Source organism: Mesocricetus auratus, unplaced genomic scaffold, assembly GCF_017639785.1.
Source record: "Mesocricetus auratus isolate SY011 unplaced genomic scaffold, BCM_Maur_2.0 Super-Scaffold_100007, whole genome shotgun sequence".
Lineage (NCBI taxonomy): Eukaryota > Metazoa > Chordata > Mammalia > Rodentia > Cricetidae > Mesocricetus > Mesocricetus auratus.
The window spans coordinates 48,302,958-48,322,948 of record NW_024429191.1 but is presented as its reverse complement, the minus strand read 5'-3'; the positions used below and the strand labels follow the sequence as shown (position 1 = coordinate 48,322,948).

General features: G+C 48.9%; 1 protein-coding gene across 2 annotated transcripts in view; it reads left to right on the top strand.

The window, feature by feature from the left end:
- The window catches only part of Dnah2 (dynein axonemal heavy chain 2), a 111,525-nt gene extending 91,539 nt beyond the window's left edge, over nt 1-19,986 (top strand). For both annotated transcript variants that reach the window (XM_040748946.1, XM_040748948.1), the window contains 25 exons: nt 557-726; nt 831-947; nt 3,984-4,148; nt 4,586-4,711; nt 4,806-4,954; nt 5,028-5,094; nt 5,221-5,371; nt 5,568-5,716; nt 5,881-6,014; nt 6,137-6,281; nt 6,402-6,601; nt 8,637-8,763; nt 10,317-10,503; nt 10,619-10,767; nt 10,849-11,032; nt 11,628-11,818; nt 16,695-16,886; nt 17,056-17,240; nt 17,510-17,738; nt 17,815-17,966; nt 18,054-18,168; nt 18,935-19,111; nt 19,205-19,279; nt 19,445-19,595; nt 19,679-19,986. In XM_040748946.1, the coding sequence (XP_040604880.1) occupies nt 557-726; nt 831-947; nt 3,984-4,148; nt 4,586-4,711; nt 4,806-4,954; nt 5,028-5,094; nt 5,221-5,371; nt 5,568-5,716; nt 5,881-6,014; nt 6,137-6,281; nt 6,402-6,601; nt 8,637-8,763; nt 10,317-10,503; nt 10,619-10,767; nt 10,849-11,032; nt 11,628-11,818; nt 16,695-16,886; nt 17,056-17,240; nt 17,510-17,738; nt 17,815-17,966; nt 18,054-18,168; nt 18,935-19,111; nt 19,205-19,279; nt 19,445-19,595; nt 19,679-19,833 (3,842 nt within the window). In that variant the 3' untranslated portion in view covers nt 19,834-19,986. The remainder of the gene's footprint in view (nt 1-556; nt 727-830; nt 948-3,983; nt 4,149-4,585; nt 4,712-4,805; nt 4,955-5,027; nt 5,095-5,220; nt 5,372-5,567; nt 5,717-5,880; nt 6,015-6,136; nt 6,282-6,401; nt 6,602-8,636; nt 8,764-10,316; nt 10,504-10,618; nt 10,768-10,848; nt 11,033-11,627; nt 11,819-16,694; nt 16,887-17,055; nt 17,241-17,509; nt 17,739-17,814; nt 17,967-18,053; nt 18,169-18,934; nt 19,112-19,204; nt 19,280-19,444; nt 19,596-19,678) is intronic.
- The last annotated feature ends 5 nt before the right edge of the window (nt 19,987-19,991 follow it).

The window sequence follows — 19,991 nt, the reverse complement described above, 5'->3', positions numbered from 1 at the left end:
GAGACAGTGACCTGGGGTCGAGACTGCCCAGGGCACGCGGGAGACCCTCCTGTCTCTGCCTCCCCCTCCTGTCTCTGCCTCCCCCTCCTGTCTCTGCCTCCCCCTCCTGTCTCTGCCTCCCCCTCCTGTCTCTGCCTCCCCAGTGCTGGGATCGTAGGTGCTTGCTACCATGCCTACCTTCTTACTTAGGTTTTGAAGCTCAGACTCGGATCTCCCTGAGTCTTAAGCGCTTTACTGACTGAGCCATCTGTTTGCCATCGGGACACCATTTTCATTCTGTGGCTTTCTCTGCTTTGGGTTCCCACAGCAAAATTTAACTATAATTTGGCAGTTTTTGTCCAGAAGAGAGTACAAAGCCCACAGAAAGCATGCTGGGTCGGGCTATTTAGCTGAGTTTATTAGGAGAAGGGAGTAGGTTATGAGGCTGGGGAGGTTTAGAAGGCCCTGGGGGCCCGAAGGAAAAAGATCAGAAGGGGTCAGGTATCTTGGCCTTGGAGCTGGGCAAGGAGGAAAGGATCTGGCCCTCTGGCTGAGGCCTCAAAATGTCATGCCACAGGCGAACAGAACTTCATCAAGTCGCTGATCAACTTTGATAAAGACAATATCTCAGATAAGGTACTGAAGAAGATCGGAGCCTACTGTGCCCAGCCTGACTTCCAGCCTGATATTATTGGCAGGGTCTCCCTGGCTGCTAAGTCCCTCTGCATGTGGGTGCGGGCCATGGAGGTAGGTGGTGACCAAAGTGGGTGGGGACCGAGGGGACAGTCCTGGACAAACTGGGGGGTGGCAGGCACAGATGAGGAAGAAGGTGCCTGGTTGTCTTCCCACAGTTGTATGGGCGTCTGTACCGAGTGGTAGAGCCCAAGAGGATCCGAATGAATGTCGCCATGGCCCAGCTTCAGGAGAAGCAAGCAGCTCTAGCTGAGGCCCAGGAAAAGCTGCGGGAGGTGAGCTTCACTCTGGTCTTTCTGGGGCCCTGCCTCTCTCCATCTTAGATTCGATCACCATGTTTCCCCCACTCCATTCTCTGCCCACTGCTGTCCTACTGTGTTGAACTCTCTCCCCTGCTCCATGTCCTGTGCAGTCTGTCTGGAGCCCAGGAGATTGCACAGGGTACAAAAGGCTCCTAGGGCTTGTGGTCTTTGTGAGTCCAGGGCACTGCTCCCCAGAGTCCAAGTTACCCCTGCCACAGCCTTGGAATAGGTTTTGGGATATTGACTGATGTATGTGGGTAATGAGTCAGTCTTCAGCGAGGGAATGGGTTAGTAGGGTCAAGATGGCAACTGTGGACCTGGAACAGCAGGGGGTATCTGTACTTGGTGGGGGTGGAGCTTTCTAGAAGCCATGGGGGTTAGTTACTATGGGCAGGGTAGACAAGAGAGATGACTTCCTACAGGATATGTGCACAGTTCACTTTTAAACCACAAAGAATGGTCAAGTGCTACTATCAAAAGAATTCAGAATTCTCCTGGTCTTTCACTTGATTTTTTTAAATCATAGGTTTAATAGACAATATGTTGGGTGTGGTGGCACATGGATTTAATGCCAACACTCAGGAGAAAAGGCAAGCAGAATCCTGTGAGTTGGAGGCCAGCTTGGTCTACATAGTGAGTTCCAGGACAACCAGGGCTACACAGAGAGATCCCATCTCAACAACAACAAAAGATAATACACACAACTCCATCCCTAGATAATATATTCACATTGAAATTAATTTGAAATTCAAAGGTACAGAAGGATACACAATAAGAAGTCTTCCCACCTAATGCTCTGTAACATCCAATTTCCCTCCATGAAAGCAGCCAATCTGTACAAAATTCCTCCATCCTTCCAAAGATGAGCTCTTTTAGTATCAGTGCTTGCGCTCATATACACAGACACAAATATACACACACACACTTATACATAAATACACAAAGATGAACTATGTTAATGTCATTGCTTGTATGCATACACACAGACACAAACATACAAGTTTCACATACATACACACAGACACAAATACACAAATTTCACATACATACACACAGACACGAATACACATACATAAATACATACATACACAAATACACATACATACTGACTTGTGGTGCTTTGAATGAGATCAGCCCCTATAGGCTCATATATTTGAATGCTTAGTCACCATGGAGTGGAACTCTTTGAAAGGATTAGAAGGATTAGGTGGTGTGGCCATGTTGGAGGAACTGTGTCACTGGGGGTAGGCTTTGAGGTTTCAAAAGCCCATGCCAGGCAAATCAGTCTCTCTCTCCCTTTCCCTCTCCCTCCCCCTCCCTCTCTCTTTCTCTCTGTCTGCTGCCTGTAGACCAATGATGTACAGCTCTCAGCCACTGCTCTGGCACTATGCCTGCCTGCTTCTCACCATGATGAGCACAGATTATCCCTCTAAAAGTGTAAGGAAGCGCCCCATTAAGTGCTTCCTTCTTTCAGCTGCCTTAGTCACAGTGTCTCTTCACAGCAATAGAACAGTGACTAAGAACAACACAAACACATTTTTTTTACATTGTACATGCTATTTGGTGCATTTTTTATTTACCTATGGATTAATTACCAACCAAGCTGGCATAAGCATCATATTGTGACTCTTTGATGCCCTATCCATAGCTGGTCTCCGTCTTTGCCCATCATAGTCATTTTTACTGTCAGAAGTACAGATGTCCCCAAGGCCTCTTGTGGTTTGGCCTGTGCAGACAACTCACCCAGGCTGCGAGAATAGGCTTCCATCTGTGCACACACATCTCTTCACTCCATTTTGTGGTCATAACACCCTCTAACTCTCCCAAAGCTTTCTCTCTTACTGTCTCTTTTCCAGGAGGTCATAACCATAGGTGAGGCAACTCACTTGGAAAGGTTTCTCCCCCAGATGAGTCATATCCTGGGCCAAGCACTTAAGTCGCTCCTTTATATTTAAACAATGGAACCTCTGGAGTTTGTTGCCAATGATTCATTTCTTGGACAAACATAAGAGTTCACAATGTTAGGACTCTTAGTGGATGAGCCACATGTACTTAAGAACAACGGATTGGTAAGAGGAAGTGGACAGGAGAGCTGTGTACAACGGCGTCTCAGACAGGGGAATCATTTGGTCCCACATATTCAAGCCTAGCCTGAACAACATGATGTGGGCCCTGTCTCAAAACAAAACAAAACAGTAAACAGATGGGGGAGAACCAGCATTTTCCCCTTATTGCTGATAAAGGTTGCAAAATTTAAGAGCCAAATGCATGCTTGTTTTGTTTATTGAGGCAGAGCCTCCTGTGACCCAGGCTGGCCTTGAACTTGATGTACAGCCAAGGATGACCTTGAACTCTCCTGATCCTTCTGCCTCCAACTCCCAAATGCTGAGATTATAGGTGGGTGCCATGATGCCTGGTTTATTTGGTGCTGGGGGTCAAACTCAAGGCTTTGTGCATGCGAGGTAGGCAAGCACTCTACCAAATGAGTAAATGTTTTGATAGGTTCTCCATTACATTACTCAGACTGGCCTTAAACTCACTCTGCAGCGCTGAATCCTTGAACTTTCATTTTCCTACCTTAGCCTCTCAAGTAATTCAAACAAACAAACAGTGTTTGTGTGCGTGCATGTGGGTGTTCAAAGGGGAATGCCAGTGCCAGAGGCCAGAGGTGTCAGATCTTTCTGAAGCCAGAGTTTTAGGCAGTTGTGAGCTGCCCTGCCATGGATGCTAGTAATCAATTTGAGTCTTCTGAAAGAGCAGTATGTGCTCTTAACTGCTAAGCCACTTGTCCAGCCGTGTGTGTGTGTGTGTGTGTGTGTGTGTGTGTGTGTACCCACGTGTGCATGCACACGCCTTCAAAAACCTGACTCAAGTCAACTTCACTGGCCCTCAAAGACATTGATTGACCCCAAGGGCAGGCATCTTCAAATGACAAAGTCAGAATTTGACCTAAAACAATCTGCCCTCGAGCCCTGTGTATTCTATCCCCCATGTGCCAATCATTCCTAGGTAGCAGAGAAACTGGAGATGCTGAAGAAACAGTACGATGAGAAGCTGGCACAGAAGGAAGAGCTTCGCAAGAAATCTGAAGAGATGGAGCTGAAGCTGGAGCGAGCAGGAATGCTGGTGTCTGGGTTAGCGGGTGAAAAGGCCCGATGGGAAGAGACTGTGCAGGTGAGGTGGGCTGTAACAGTGGCTGTCCTCCTGAACAGCCCCCCTGCTTCAAGAGGTCCATCCCCATGTCCACTGAGGGGCAATGGTCATCGGAAATCCAAGAGTAGACAGTGGGAGCCTTTCCCTCCCCTTCTCAGACTTGGTGAGAATGTACAAGGAATGGCATCCTGTCCTCTAGGGGTGGGTTCCATGAGGGAGCTTGTCTTCCTGAGAGATGACAGACAGGGGCCACCCTGTCTCTGTCTCCCTGAGTTCCTGGCTCCATGAAAGCGTTAGATCTTATCAGTGGATAATTAGAGGTGCCGGAGTGCAGGGCTTTAGAAAGGGAAGACTAGCTTTGATCCAGACCAGAATCAAAGGAGATTATCTTGCAAAGCATTTCAACTATCTGCAAAGGTCTGGGTCCCGGGCACTTACACCTCCCTACTGTACACCAGGGCCTGGAGGAGGATCTGGGCTACCTAGTGGGTGACTGTCTGCTGGCAGCTGCCTTCTTGTCCTACATGGGACCTTTTCTGACCAACTACCGGGATGAGATTGTCAATCAAATCTGGATCAAGAAGGTGAGAAGAGTCTCGGGGTATGCTCTGGAAGAGGTGCCAGCAAGAGGCAGAGTTGCTGAACCCCAGCTGAGTTTGGGGGTTCTTTTCTCCCCAGATCCGATCACTTCAGGTTCCCTGCTCGCCTCGCTTTGCCATTGATAGCTTCCTGTCCAATCCTACCAAAGTTCGGGACTGGAACATCCAGGGCTTGCCCTCGGATGCCTTTTCCACGGAAAATGGCATCATTGTCACCAGGGGCAACAGGTGAGAAGAGTTAGGGGCGTGGGAGGCAGAGGAGGGGCAGGGCCTGTCTTCTGACTGAGGCTTCCCCTCTCAGGTGGGCCCTCATGATTGATCCTCAGGCCCAAGCCCTCAAGTGGATTAAGAACATGGAAGGCAACCAGGTACTACTAGGTGGGGCGGTGGTTTGGGTCTTCCCTAGACTCCCCCAAGCCTAGTTTCTTCTCAATACCCTGTTCTTAGTTATCGTGTTTCTCCAAGCTGCTTCCATCCATCCCCTTGCTCTCTAGGGCCTTAAGATCATCGACCTGCAGATGCATGATTACCTTCGAATTCTAGAAAATGCCATCCAGTTTGGATTTCCAGTGCTACTTCAGAATGTGCAGGAATATCTGGACCCCACACTCAACCCAGTGCTCAACAAATCTGTAGCTCGAATTGGTCAGAGCCTAGGCTTGCTGTGGGCTGGTCCTAAAGACTAGCCAAGTAACATACTAGGGTGGAAAGGGAAGCTCTTGGTCTGTGTCCCCATGAATTAGGCCTCAGTGAAGCCTTTAGGGCAGGTTGGGTCAACGGGGAATGCTTAGCCCTTACCTGGCCATATAGGATTCTTGCCCCTGACCCCTTTGTGATGCAGGTGGTCGGCAGTTGATGCGCATTGGTGACAAGGAGGTGGAATACAATCCCAACTTCCGTTTCTACCTTACCACCAAGCTCTCCAATCCCCACTATAGCCCAGAGACCTCAGCTAAGACCACCATTGTCAACTTCGCAGTAAAGGAGCAGGTAGGTAAGGATGAAGCTGGATAGGCTGCGTTCCCTAGGGAACGCACGGAAAAAGCCAAGCTTGAGCTGGGCAGTGGAGGAGGACGGTTTGGGGAGGTCTAAAAGGGTGGCAGGCGTAGAGGCCACAGGTACAGGACCCTCATTCTGAGTCTGGGCCTTCTCAGGGCCTGGAAGCCCAACTGCTGGGCATTGTGGTTCGGAAGGAGCGCCCTGAGCTGGAGGAGCAGAAGGATTCGCTGGTCATCAACATCGCTGCTGGGAAGAGAAAGCTCAAAGAGCTCGAGGATGAGATCCTCCGGTGAGAGCATCATCCTCATCCCCACCACCCCAGCCCCGCCCACCACACCTGCTCCCAGCCGGCATCCAGCCAGTCTACCCTCAAGCACAACTTTCCCCGTGTGTCTCTTGGCTTCCTCCTAGTTTGCTGAATGAGGCCACAGGTTCTCTGCTAGATGATGTGCAGCTGGTGAACACCCTTCAGACATCCAAGCTAACAGCCACTGAGGTGACGGAGCAACTAGAGACCAGTGAGACCACAGAGATCAACATTGACTTGGCCAGAGAGGTAAACTTCTGTACCCTCCAGTCTGGTCCCTGAACAGCTACCAAGAAGCAAGTTAGGTCACGTTGACTTGAGACCCTTTCCTTCCTGAGCTGTGGCCCTGACTCTTATCGACCCCTACAGGCTTACCGTCCATGTGCCCAGCGGGCTTCAGTGCTGTTCTTCGTGCTCAATGACATGGGCCGCATTGACCCCATGTACCAGTTCTCGCTGGATGCCTACATCAGCCTCTTTGTCCTCAGCATTGACAAGAGCCATCGCAGCAATAAGCTGGAGGACCGCATTGAGTATCTGAATGACTACCACACCTACGCTGTCTACAGGTCTGATGGCCATGCACAAGGCAGGGGAGCAAGTGGCTGGCTGAAACCTCCCTGGTTCCATGTGACATAGTGCCACTCTAGTGGGGGTGTTAAATACAGATTGGGGATGGGGTAGGAAATAGCTCAGTGAGTAAATTGCTTGCTGTGTAAGCATGCAGGCTTGAATTCAGATCCCATGCACCCACATCAGGAGTTGGGCGCAGGGCTGTGCCTGTAATCCCAGCACTATGGAGGTAAGACAAGATTCCCTGAAACTTTCCGGGCAGCAGGTCTAGCTGAATTGGTGAGTTCTAGGTTCAGCGAGAGATCCTGCCTCAAAAAGTGAAGTGGAAAACAGTTGAAGGAAGTCATTCACCCTGTTTCTCCACATGCATTGTGCATACATGTTACCCACCCATCCACACATGAACATATACACAGACACAGACAGACAGACAAACAGACAGACACACACACACACACACACACACACACACACACACACACACACACGAACGCACACAGATTAGGATTCAGGTTTGGAGTAGGGTCTGTGATTCTATCTCTAATAAGCTTCTTGGGAGCTGTAGATCCTGATCTGTGGAATATCTTTTGTTTGATTGTTTTAAAATTTTACATTCATTTATTAATTACTTTGTAGTGGGTGGCACTCACATGTGTGCCATGACAAGTTTGTGAAGATCAGAGGACAAATTACAAGAGTCCAGTCTCTCCTCCCAGTTTATGGGATCCAGGGATTAAATTTGGGCACCAGGCTTGGCAGCAAGCTCCCTTACCCGCTGAGCCATCATGCCTTCCCATGGTTCACACTTTGACGTCTCTAACTGGACTCCCCTGCTGACCTCTCAAGTCCTGCTTGTTTCAGATCAACCTTGTGATCTGGCATCTTCTGCCAGGGTCCTCGTCCCTGAATGGCACACCCACTAACCCAGTCGCTCGCATCAACAGCTTGGAGTTACCCTTTGTTCTCCCAGCTCCGTCGGTTGCTGGGTTCTGCTTATGTCTGTTTCTGATCACCTCTCCCTCCCCGTTCTCTCCTGACCACCAGGGCTGGACCTTGGTGCATATTTTCACTGCATTCCCCTCATGGGTTACCCTGCTGCTGTGTCCCTCCTAGTCTGCTCTCCAGTGGCTGGTGTCAGACTTCCAGACATAAATCTTGTTGCTCCTGGCTTAACCACTTCAGTGTTTGTCGTATCTTGAGCGATCCCCAAAGCCCACCTGCCCCCAATTCACACCAGCTGCCTGGGCAGCAGTGTTGACCTTCACCCGAAGCCCTTTTCCCTTGGCATTCCTGATGCTGCGTGTTGTCCCTGAACCACCCAATTCCCCCTTCTCCCATACCTTCGGATAGTCCCCACACACCTCATGGTACCTGCTCTCAAGATCTTTCTTTTTCTTTTGAAATTACTTATTATTTTGTGTGCACTGGTGTTTTTGTCAGCGGTTGTGTCTGTGTGAGGGTGTCAGGTTCCCCTGGAACTAGACTTTTAGACAGTTGTGAGCTGCCATATGGGTGCTGGGAATCAAACCTGGGTCTCTGAAAGGGCAATGAGCGTTTACCAACCATTGAGCCATCTCTTCAGCCCCTCTGTGGGTGTTTCTAAGGGCATCAGGCACAGCAGGACAGCATTCCTTACATTCCCTTGGCACCACCCCCACCTCTGTGGAGGACTCATTGTAGCTTATCTTGACTCCCTCTAGGTCCCTGTATCCCAGCATATATCCTTTCTGCCAGGCCACGACTTCCTCAAGGACAGAGACTATAGTTTACTTATCTTCAGGACGACAGAGTGTCCAACAAGATAGTGAGGGAATAAGCGATGCTTTGTTTTTTAATGGAACTGAATTCCTAGTTACTGATCAACTCCAGGACAATTATGTCAATCTCTCAAGGTCCCTGAGTCCTTGGTCATTGCCAGGAGGTTTGGGTTAGATGCTGATTACAGTCCTTCTGTGTAAGGCCTACACACAATGAGTATTTGTGTTGGGTATCTCACCCCACCTCCTCACCTTCTCTGTCCTTTTCTCCCAGGTATACCTGCCGTACCCTTTTTGAGCGCCACAAGCTACTGTTCAGTTTTCACATGTGTGCCAAAATCCTGGAAACTTCTGGAAAGCTCAACATGGACGAGTACAACTTCTTTCTTCGTGGGGGTGTGGTGAGTTGGTCAGAGGGCACTTCCGGCATGGCGGTCAAAGGTGGATGGAAACAGGTGGGATGAGGACTCTAGACTCGGCACCGCGTCTGAGGCTTCGCTAAGTGATCCGAGGAAAAACCGTGCTAGGAACAGGTGCACAGTTTGCACCCTGGGAGCGTGGGGCTGACTCTCCGTGTGATTCCTGGTACTCAGTACAACTGGCACGGGCACACCTCTTACCTGTGACCCACGTATACTTGGCTGTCTCACCAAAAAAAAAAAAAAGAAAGAAAGAAAATAAATAAATAAAAAGTCAGGTAAGAGCCAGGTGGTTGTGGCACATGGTTTTAATCCCAGTACTTGGGAGACAGAGACAGACAGAGCTCTGTGAGTTCAAAGCTAGCCTAGTCTAGGACAGCCAAGGTTACACAAAGAAACCCTGTCTCAAAAAACAGACCAAAAAAGAAAAAAAGTCAGATGAGGCTATATGTACTTGTAAACCCAGCATGGCGGTGGAAGACAGATGGGAAGTTCACTACCCAGCTATCCTAGCCTAATTGGCAAGCTTCCCACAGCGAGAGATACTATCTCAAGAGAATGCTAGAGGGAGATACCCAACGGCATTCTCCGGCCCCACAGGCTTGCACGCTCATATGTGGGCACCACAGACACATGTACCACACACATGCCTATGCGCATGTACCAAAGAAAAAAGTTCCAAGTTGTCATTTAAAGGAATGATTATATGAACAGAATGGAGCAGTTTAATAAGGAGCCTACCTTGTGTAGCTTTTGAGCTGTTTCTGCCACTAAACCACCAGAGGGCACCAGCTTCCTAAACTTCAACTATTATGGGCTCAGTAATACACCACCCCACCCCCATCGAGTCCTCAGGAAAGGTGGCTTCGCATCCATCTTGGATTCCTGTATCCATTTCTTCATTCAGCATTCATTCTGCTTCATACAAGACCAACACCACCGGAGATACACACACACACACACACACACACACACAGATGGCAGAGGAAATAACTTAAAATACCAAGTATACCAAGTTTTATTTTTAATTAAAACTTAGCAATTATACAAATTATATTGGCTATAGTGTGAAAAAAATTTTATCTAAAAATTTAAGACTCTTTTTATAGCTCAGGCTAGCCTAGAACTCATTCTATAGTTCAGGCTGGCCTTGAATTTCTGGTAGTTCTTTTGTCTCAGCCTGGGTACTTTGGTGACAGGCACCATGCCTGGCTTACTATGAGGCATTTCAATACGTGTGTGTGTGTGTGTGTGTGTGTGTGTGTGTGTGTGTGTGTGTGTGTGTAAAATGATAAGGGTAGTTGGCATAGCTGTTACAACAAACATTTGCCATCTTTTTTGTTGCTTTGTTTTAGAAATGTTTAGGATCAGTAACTCTTTTTTGTTGTTGTTGTCTTGTTTTTGAGACCTGAACTCACAGATCCACCTGCCTGTGCCTCCCAAGTGTTGGGACTAAAGTCGTGCGCCACCATGCCCAGTTCGACAACTCTTCTTTTGAGGATTCCAGGCGTGTCTTTCTTTTCTCCTTCCCCGAGGTTCTGGATCGGGAAGGCCAAATGGACAACCCATGCACTAGCTGGCTGGCAGACGCCTACTGGGATAACATCACAGAGCTGGACAAACTGACCAACTTCCATGGGCTCATGAACTCCTTTGAGCAGTACCCTCGGGACTGGCACCTGTGGTACACCAACGCTGCCCCCGAGAAGGCCATGCTGCCAGGTGCCCGGCCTCTGCCTCCCGCAGCCTGTCTGTCCTTTACACCCCCACCCCCACCCCCCTGAAGACCTCCCTGTGCTCAGATTTCCTCTCAGGTGAGTTGTTTTCGTGTCTCCAGGTGAGTGGGAAAACGCATGCAATGAGATGCAGAGGATGCTGATTGTCCGCTCCCTGCGCCAGGACCGGGTGGCCTTCTGTGTCACTTCTTTCATTGTCTCCAACCTTGGCTCTCGATTCATTGAGCCGCCTGTGCTAAACATGAAATTGGTCAGTGGCTCTGTCTTCCTGCCCACACCCGGCTGTAGCCCACCCCCACCCCTCCTTCTGAAACTATCCTTGTGCTTCCAGGTGATGGAGGACTCTACGCCACGGTCCCCTCTGGTGTTCATCCTGTCTCCCGGTGTGGACCCCACCAGCGCTCTGCTGCAACTCGCAGAACACACAGGCATGGCCCAACGTTTCCATGCCCTGTCCCTGGGCCAGGGCCAGGCCCCCATTGCTGCTCGTCTCCTACGAGATGGTGTGATACAGGGTCAGTAACTGTCTTAGTTACTATTGCTGTGATGAGACACCACGGCCAAAAGCAACTCGGGGAGGACAGGGTTTGTGTCACTCACAGTTCCATACAGCCGCTCATCATCAAAAGCAGTGAGGGCTGGGACTCAAACAGGGCAGGAACCTGGAGGCGGGACCTGAAGCAGAGGCCATCTGGGGTGCTGCTTCCTGGCTTGCTCAGAGCCCAGGACCACCTGCCCAGGGGCAGCCCCACCTACAATGGGCTGGGCCTTCCCCCACCAGTCATTAATTAAGAAAATTCCCTACAGGCTTGCTTGCAGCCTGATCTTATTTTCTCAGCTGAGGCTCCCTCCTCTCTGATGCCTCTAGCTTGTGTCAAGTTGACATAAAATGAGCCAGTGCAGCCTCCGTCTCCTTCCACTCCTCAGCCCGGGTCACCTTCCCCAGAACCTCCAACCTCAACCCCATTACTGGGATTGCGGTTCCGGTTTTCCAGAAACCCCAGAAGTAACACTTGACGTTTGACGCCAACCCCAGTGCCACCAAGGGCAAAGTGTGTGGGTCAGAAAGCCTGAGGGACTGTTCCTGTTGACCCTGGCACCTCCTTGCAGGACACTGGGTGTTCCTGGCCAACTGCCACCTGTCGCTGTCGTGGATGCCCAATCTGGACAAGCTGGTGGAGCAGCTGCAGGTGGAGGACCCTCACCCCTCCTTCCGCCTCTGGCTCAGCTCTAGTCCCCACCCAGACTTCCCCATCTCCATCCTGCAGGCCAGCATCAAGATGACCACAGAGCCACCAAAGGTACCATGGCCACAGAGCTAGCGTTGCTGTGGCGGCAGCTCAGCCTTTCTTCTCCCTGGCACTGAAGACAGGCCTCGGCCTTAATGATAACACACCTTTCGTTCACTTTGGTTGTTTAAAAGCAAAACACAAAACAAAAGACCCTCCACCTCTCTTCTGTATGGCAAACTTCCAGAACGTAATTGGCAATAACATTTCTTGAGTGGTTACTGTGTGCCAACCTCCAGTCCAACACCTTTACATTTAGCAACTCGTTTCACATGCACACATGAGGTAAGAGCTGCTACTCCTACTTTACAGGTAGGACCCCGACCCCCAAAGAATAAGTTAGTACCCAGAGCCACACTCTGGGTGTGAATCACCATACCTATCCTGTCACATCAAGGAAGCTCCCTCCTCCTGGCACAGCTTTCTCTTCTCAAGTTCATACCGCCTAGGTTCTCAGCCTTATTCTCCCTGCTTTCTTCCAGCTCTCTTGAGAATTTTATCTCTAATTTCACAGGTTCATTGCTGAATCCAATGATACTGAATACAAAAACACCGACCCTTTAAAATCTGTTCTTGTCACAACATTCCCACACCCACAGATCCCCGTGTAAGCTATTTGGAAGGGTGTGTTGTTTGTTATGATAGAACTCAGGGCCATGCAAGGCAATGGCTGTGCTAGTGAGTTACTGAGATCCATGCCCAGCTGTTGGTTGGTTGAGGCTGGGTTTTGCTGTGTAGTCCAGGCTGGCCTCAAACTTGCTATCATATCGCCTCAGACACATAGGTACTGGGATTACAGGTGTGGGAAGCTACTGCCGTGCTTGGTTTGCGTATTTTGGTAACTTAGTTTATTGCTCTTAGTTTGACATCAAGACCCTTTTTTGGCCAATTTATAAAAACAAAAAACAAATAATAAAAACAAACCAAGCATAGAGACAGGGCTGAAGAAATGGCTCAGTGGTTAAGAACATTGACTGCTCCGTTCCGAGCACTCACATGGTGGCTTACAGCCAGTCCTAGCCCTCTTCTGGCTTCCATAGGCACTGCATGCATGTGGCACACACACATACACGTAGGCAAACATGCACATAAAATAAAAATAAGGAACCAGTGGTGGTGATGCACACCTTCGATCCCAGCATGCTGGGTGGGCTGGGGAATTCCACCCCAAGGCCAGGGAAGAAATAAAAAGTTGACGTTTTGTTTTAAAATGAGACAGCGTCAGCCAGGTGGTGGCACATGCCTTTAATCCCAGTACTCGGGAGGCAAAAGTAAGCGAATCATGGTGAGCTCAAGGCCAGCCTGGTCACTGGGCGGAGAGGGGGTGTCTCATGTAATCCAGGCCAGCATTGAATTCACTATAAAACTAAAGATAACAATGAATTCCTGCCTCTGCCTCCCAAATATGCTACCCTAGGTATGTGACGGGGGTATTCTCTCTCTCTCTCTCTCTCTCTCTCTCTCTCTCTCTCTCTGTGTGTGTGTGTGTGTGTGTGTGTGTGTGTGTAGTTGGGATCTTGTTGGTTTTTTTTTTGTTTTGTTTTGTTTTTGTATTTTTGAGACAGGGTTTCTTTGTGAAGTTCTAGCTGTCCTGGAACTTGCTTGGTAGACCAAGCCGGCCTCAGTGAGATCTGCCTGCCTCTGCCTCCCAAGTGCTGGGATTAAAGGCGTGCACCACCACTACCTGGCTTGTACATTTTTTTTTTTTTTTTTTTTTGGTTTTTCGAGACAGGGTTTCTCTGTAGCTTTGGAGGCTGTCCTGGAACTCACTTTGTAGACCAGGCTGGCCTGGAACTCACAGAGATCCGCCTGCCTCTGCCTCCCGAGTGCTGGGATTAAAAGCGTGTGCCACCAACACCCGGCCTGTACATATTTTTAAAATGTCAAATATTCAGCCAGGCGTTGGTGGTGCACGCCTTTAATCCCAGCACTTGGGAGGCAGAGGCAGGCAGATCTCTGTAGTTCAAAGCCAGCTTGGTCTACAAAGTGAGTTCCAGGACAGCCTCCAAAACAACACAGAGAAACCCTGTCTCAAAAAGACAAAAAACAAAATGTCAAATATTCTATAAATCTGTCACCCATATAATAAAAATCCTGCCCTCCCTTTTAGAACAAGACTGGGAATTGAACTTAGAACCAGATCATGCTAGATGCCCACTGTACCACTGAGCTATTCACTTCAGTATCTTTTATTTTTAAACATTTATTTATTTTAGCCGGGCGTTGGTGGTGCACGCCTTTAATCCCAGCACTTGGGAGGCAGAGACAGGCAGATCTCTGTGAGTTCGAGGCCAGCCTGGTCTACAGAGCTAGTTCCAGGACAGTCTCCAAAACAATACAGAGAAACCCTGTCTCGAAAAACCAAAAAACAAAAACAAAAACAAAAAAAACCATTTATTTATTTATTTTGTGTGTGGGGGGGATGCTTATGCCATGGCATGAATTTTGATGTCTTAAGATAATGACAGTTTTTAGCTTCCACTATGTGGGTTCTAATATTGAATTCAAGTCATCAGCTTGGTGCTAAGCATCTTTTATCCCCTTTCCTTTGAAAACTCATTTCTAGGGCCAGCATCAGTGCTCGGCCTATGAGAAGTTTTCAAGGAAGGCTCCTTGCTGCAGATGTGGGTCCTCCCCTCCATCTGCTAAACCTAGTAGGAATAGTTCAAGGTTTACTTGTTAAACCTGGATTTCTTGACATGTGAAATGACTAGTGGGGAAAGGCTTTTGCTGCCAAACCTGGCTGGTAACCTAAATTTAATTCCCTGAACCAACTCAATAGATGGAGAAAATCAACACCCTTAAATTGTCCTCTGACATCCTCACCTCAGACACCACTGTCTCTGAGATGACCTTGAACTCCCCATCTTTCTGCCTCCACTTACTGAGTGCTGGGATTACAGGCATATACAACCAACACCTCTCAGTCTACACAGTGCTAGGGAATACCTCTAATCCTAGTACTCAGGGAACAAACAAAAGGATTTCTGTAGCCGGGCGTTGGTGGCGCACGCCTTTAATCCCAGCACTCGGGAGGCAGAGGCAGGCGGATCTCTGTGAGTTCGAGGCCAGCCTGGTCTACAGAGCGAGTGCCAGGACAGCCTCCAAAACTACACAGAGAAACCCTGTCTCGAAAAAACCAAAAAAAAAAAAAAACAAAAAAAAAAAAACAAGGATTTCTGTAAATTCAAGGCCAGCCTAAGTGACAGAAGAGGACTCTGTCTTAGCTGGGTGGTGGTGGAACACACCTTTGATCCTAGCACTCAGGAGGCAGAAGCAGGTGAAACTGAGTTTGAGGACTACCCCGTCTATAGAGTGACTTCTGGGATAGCCAGGACTACACAGAGAAACCCTGTCTCGAAAAACCAAAAACCAAGACAAAAACAACCCCTCCCCGCAAAATACCAAAAGGAAACAAAAAAGATTCTGTCTTAAAAAACAAAAAGAAAACAAGAAGAACAAGAAGGGAAATTTGGGGACTGGAGAGATGGCTCTGCAGTTAAGAACACTTGATGCTCTTGTAGAGGACTTGGGTTCAGTTCCCATCACCTACGTGGTGGCTCACAACCATCCTAACTCCAGTGCCAAGAGATCTGATATCACTTCTGACATCCACAGACACCAGGAATGCATGGGGTGTACATATATACAAAGCATTCACATATAAAATAAAATAAAGTTTTTAAAAATGGTGAGAGAGATAGAACATAAACTTTTTTTTGTTTTTGCTTTTTTTGTTTGTTTGTTTGTTTTTACGAGACAGGGTTTCTCTGTATTGTTTTGGAGGCTGTCGGTCCAGCCCGGCCTCGAACTCACAGAGATCCGCCTGCCTCTGCCTCCCGAGTGCTGGGATTAAAGGCGTGCACCACCACTACCCGACTGGAAACATTTCTTTAAATTGTCTTTTCTCAATTTTATCACCTTCTCTTCAGACCCAGAAGCCATTCTTTGAATATTTTTTGTAACTTTATAATTTTAGAACACAATTCTGTATCACTAATATAACCATACCATCTGATTTCTTTTCCCACTTAATACAGTGTACTTGACATCTGTTCCGTACTTCATACAGTCCAGGTGCTAATCTTTCTAGTGACATGTTTTTTGGTTTGTCTTTTTTCCTTTACTTCTTTTCTCCTTTTTCCAAGTAGCCCAGGCTGGTTTTGAGCTTATGATTCTCCTACAATGGTCTCCCAAGTGTACCCTCAAACTTTGAATTTCAAAAAATTTCTCAGTTGCAGTGGACTGACAGTATATTTCAATGGTAGAGTATTTCCTGGCTTGAACAGTGAAACAAAACAAAACAAATATCAATGAAAAACTAACTATAGGCATATACTTCTGTCTTTATCCATATTTTCTGGCACTTGCAAATTGAGTTGGCCCATTCCTGGAGGGTGTCATGATTGAGAGACTCAAACGTGGAGACAGGGCTGGGTGTTACGGCATATATCTGTAATTCTAGCGCTACAGAGGAGGAGGCAGGAAGATGTCTGTGCATTCCAGGTCCTCCTAATCGACATAGGAATTCCAGGCTAACCAGAGCTACACAATGAGAACTTGTCTCCAAAAAATGGGAGGGAGTGGCTGAGGATATAGCCCATGGCAGAGTGGTTGCCTCACCTGTGAAGGCCCAAGGTTCAGTGCCCAACACTACCCCCCAAAATAAATAGTAAACGGTGTGCGAGAAGGTAGGATTACCAGTAGCATATGTAGTAGCTACGGAAAGGTACCCATCCTGTGAATGTCTATCTGGGCATGCAGATCAGAGGCTAGTACTGGGATTCCACTCACTCCTTCAGTCAGGGCCCCTCCCACAGCCGCCCACGATGCTGCTAGTAGCAGGGTCAAGCACGACAAATGCCAGCCTGTCCTGCATTGTCCTCAGGGTCTGAAGGCCAACATGACGCGTCTGTACCAGCTGTTGACGGAAATGCAGTTTACTCGCTGCTCCAAGCCTACCAAGTACAGGAAGCTGCTTTTTGGCCTCTGCTTCTTCCACTCTATATTACTTGAACGCAAAAAGTTTTTACAGCTTGGCTGGAATATCGTCTATGGCTTCAATGACTCTGACTTCGAGGTTTGTGCTAACCAGGGGTCTCCCATGGCGGCCCTTCCTTCGCATGCTTCTTGCCCCATGGCTCCTTGGGGGAATGTTGGCTGCCAGAAAGCTGGTGTTAAAGCCCCGTTGGGAGAGTTCTTGCCATAACTATATGGGGCCGGGGGCTTGGGCTGGGAACCACACACAGGTGTCAGAGAACCTGCTGAGCCTCTATTTGGACGAATATGAGGAGACACCCTGGGACGCACTCAAATACCTTATTGCTGGCGTCAACTATGGCGGACATGTCACAGATGACTGGGATCGGCGCCTACTCACCACCTACATCAATGATTACTTCTGTGACCAGACTCTATCAACTCCCCTGTACCGGTGAGGGCGGTCGCACCGAGGAAGGCAGAGAAGAATGTAAACAGACTGAATTGAGTGGTGTGTGTGTGTGTGTGTGTGTGTGTGTGTGTGTGTGTGTGTGTGTGCGTGTAGAGACCAGGAGGTTGGGAGAAGATGGAAATTGTGGAATTGGGAGGAAGAGCAAGAGCCAGGAATTAGTCAAATGGGAAAGCACTGAGATTGGGGTCTGGGCTTGACATGGAAGCCCTTCAAGTTTCGCAATGTGGTAATACTCTGCCGTGGCTGCCCAGGTTGTCTGTACTGGATACTTACTACATCCCGAAGGATGGGACTTTGGCCTCCTACAAAGAATATATCAGTTTGCTGCCCAGCATGGACCCCCCTGAGGCCTTTGGCCAACACCCCAATGCTGATGTGGCTTCCCAGATCACCGAGGCACGGACCCTCTTCGATACTCTGCTTTCCCTGCAACCCCAAATCACACCCACCAGGGTCGGTGGCCAGAGCCGAGAAGAGAAGGTAGGAATAGAGGTTGCCCTGCGGGAGGGAAGAAGCTGGGGAAGGGCAGGCCGGCACCAAGCTCCTGTCTCCTCAGGTCCTGGAGTTAGCTGCTGATGTGAAGCAGAAGATCCCCGAGATGATCGACTATGAGGGGACCCGAAAGGTGCTGGCTCTTGACCCCTCCCCACTCAATGTGGTCCTCCTGCAGGAGATCCAGAGATACAACAAGCTGATGAGGACCATCCTGTAAGATGGAAGGAACACTGGGATATGGGAGGGGAAGGAGCAAGACCTCAGCACCTCTTTATACTCTACCCACTCCATCCCACCCAGGTTATCCCTCACAGCCTTAGAGAAGGGCATCCAGGGGCTCATCGTCATGTCGACAAGCCTGGAAGAGATTTTCAACTGCATCTTTGATGCCCATGTTCCTCCACTCTGGGGAAAGGCAAGATCCTACACTGTCAATCCTAACCTTGTGACTCCATTCTCAAGAGGCACATAGCAGCCTTTAGAGAACCTAGGGTTCCAATCTAGACAGCTTCAAGGTGTTGACATCTGGCTCTGCCATTCCCCAATTGACTGGGGAACGTATTAACATATAGATGGACTCACATTCACTTCTATTTCAGAGACCTCCCCCCCAGTACTGTACATGGTACTCAGTAGGTACCTGCTTGTTACAGAGCAAACATCCCTAATCCAAACATCTGAAATCCGGAACATTCTGAGTGGCAAACATGATGCTCCAAAAGTTTCAGTTATCAATTTTTGGATTAGGAATGCTCAACCAGTAGTTTATGCAAATATTCCACACACACCCCAGAAACCAATGAGAAATCTGAGACACCTCTGGCCCTGTGCATTTTGGGTAAAGGAAACCTGTAGTGATAGTATTGTTATTAATGAGTAGTAGTTATTGTATGCTTTTCTCTTGGGAGTTGACTTTTGGTACCAGCAGGGGCTGCAGCTGCATGGTCCTTGAATAGCTGCCCCAGCTGTTTGTTTGTTTGTTTGTTTTTCCTTTTTTTCCCTGTGGCTTTGGAGGCTGTCCTGGAACTAGCTTTTGTAGACCAGGCTGGTCTCAAACTCACAGAGATCCGCCTGTGATGGGATTAAAGGCGTGCACCGCCACCTCCCAGCCCCAGGTGTTTTTAATGAGGACTTGCAAACTCTGTGGAACAAGCAAACCCATGCACTGCCTCCTCTCTCAGGCATATCCCTCCCAGAAGCCTTTGGCTTCATGGACCCGGGACCTGGCTGTGCGTGTGGAGCAGTTTGAGCTGTGGGCCAGTCGAGCCCGCCCTCCTGTTATCTTCTGGCTCTCTGGCTTCACTTTCCCCACGGGCTTCCTCACTGCTGTGCTGCAGTTTTCGGCTCGCCAAAACAACGTGAGGAGTCTGCGTGCTGGGGTGGGGATGGAGGCTAGGGACGCTTATTTCTTCTCCCCGAGGGGCGCCTCTCATGGTCACCTTCACCCACAGATTTCAGTGGACTGCCTCTCGTGGGAGTTCATCGTCTCCACCGTGGATGACAGCAACCTGGTGTATCCACCCAAGGTGGGAGTCAGATGAGTTTGGGCATCTGAGCAAAAAGTCAGTTGGAGGAGGATAACGGAAGAAAAAACGGGAAGAGAAGGGTGTTAGAGAATAGAGGAGTTAGGTCAAAAGTACTGACAACGTTGGGTCTACATTTCCCCCAGATCTGTCTCTGTCTCTCCTCAGGATGGTGTCTGGGTTCGGGGCCTGTACCTGGAGGGTGCTGGCTGGGACCGGAAGAATTCTTGTTTAGTGGAGGCAGAGCCCATGCAACTGGTCTGCCTGATGCCTACGATCCACTTCCGTCCAGCAGAGAGCCGCAAGAAAAGTGCCAAGGGTGGGAAACTGGGACAGTTCTCAAATGCACCTGCCTTGCTCTTCCGGGCTCCAGAGCCTGATTGTTCTTTTCCTTTCCCCTAGGCATGTACTCCTGTCCCTGCTATTACTATCCCAACCGGGCAGGCAGCTCAGATCGGGCCTCCTTTGTCATAGGCATCGATCTCCGATCTGGAGCCATGACATCTGATCACTGGATTAAGAGGGGCACTGCTCTACTGATGAGCCTGGACAGCTGATGAGCGCGCCCCCCCCCGCTTCCTGCTTGAGAGCATCGGGAGCCCTGAGACTTTGACCTGAAGCTGGATCTCAGGCTTTGATCTTAGCTGAATCTAGCCCTAGCCTTAAAGGTGGAAGAATTGTACAGTACAGTAAAACACGTGCAAAACCAAGCTCC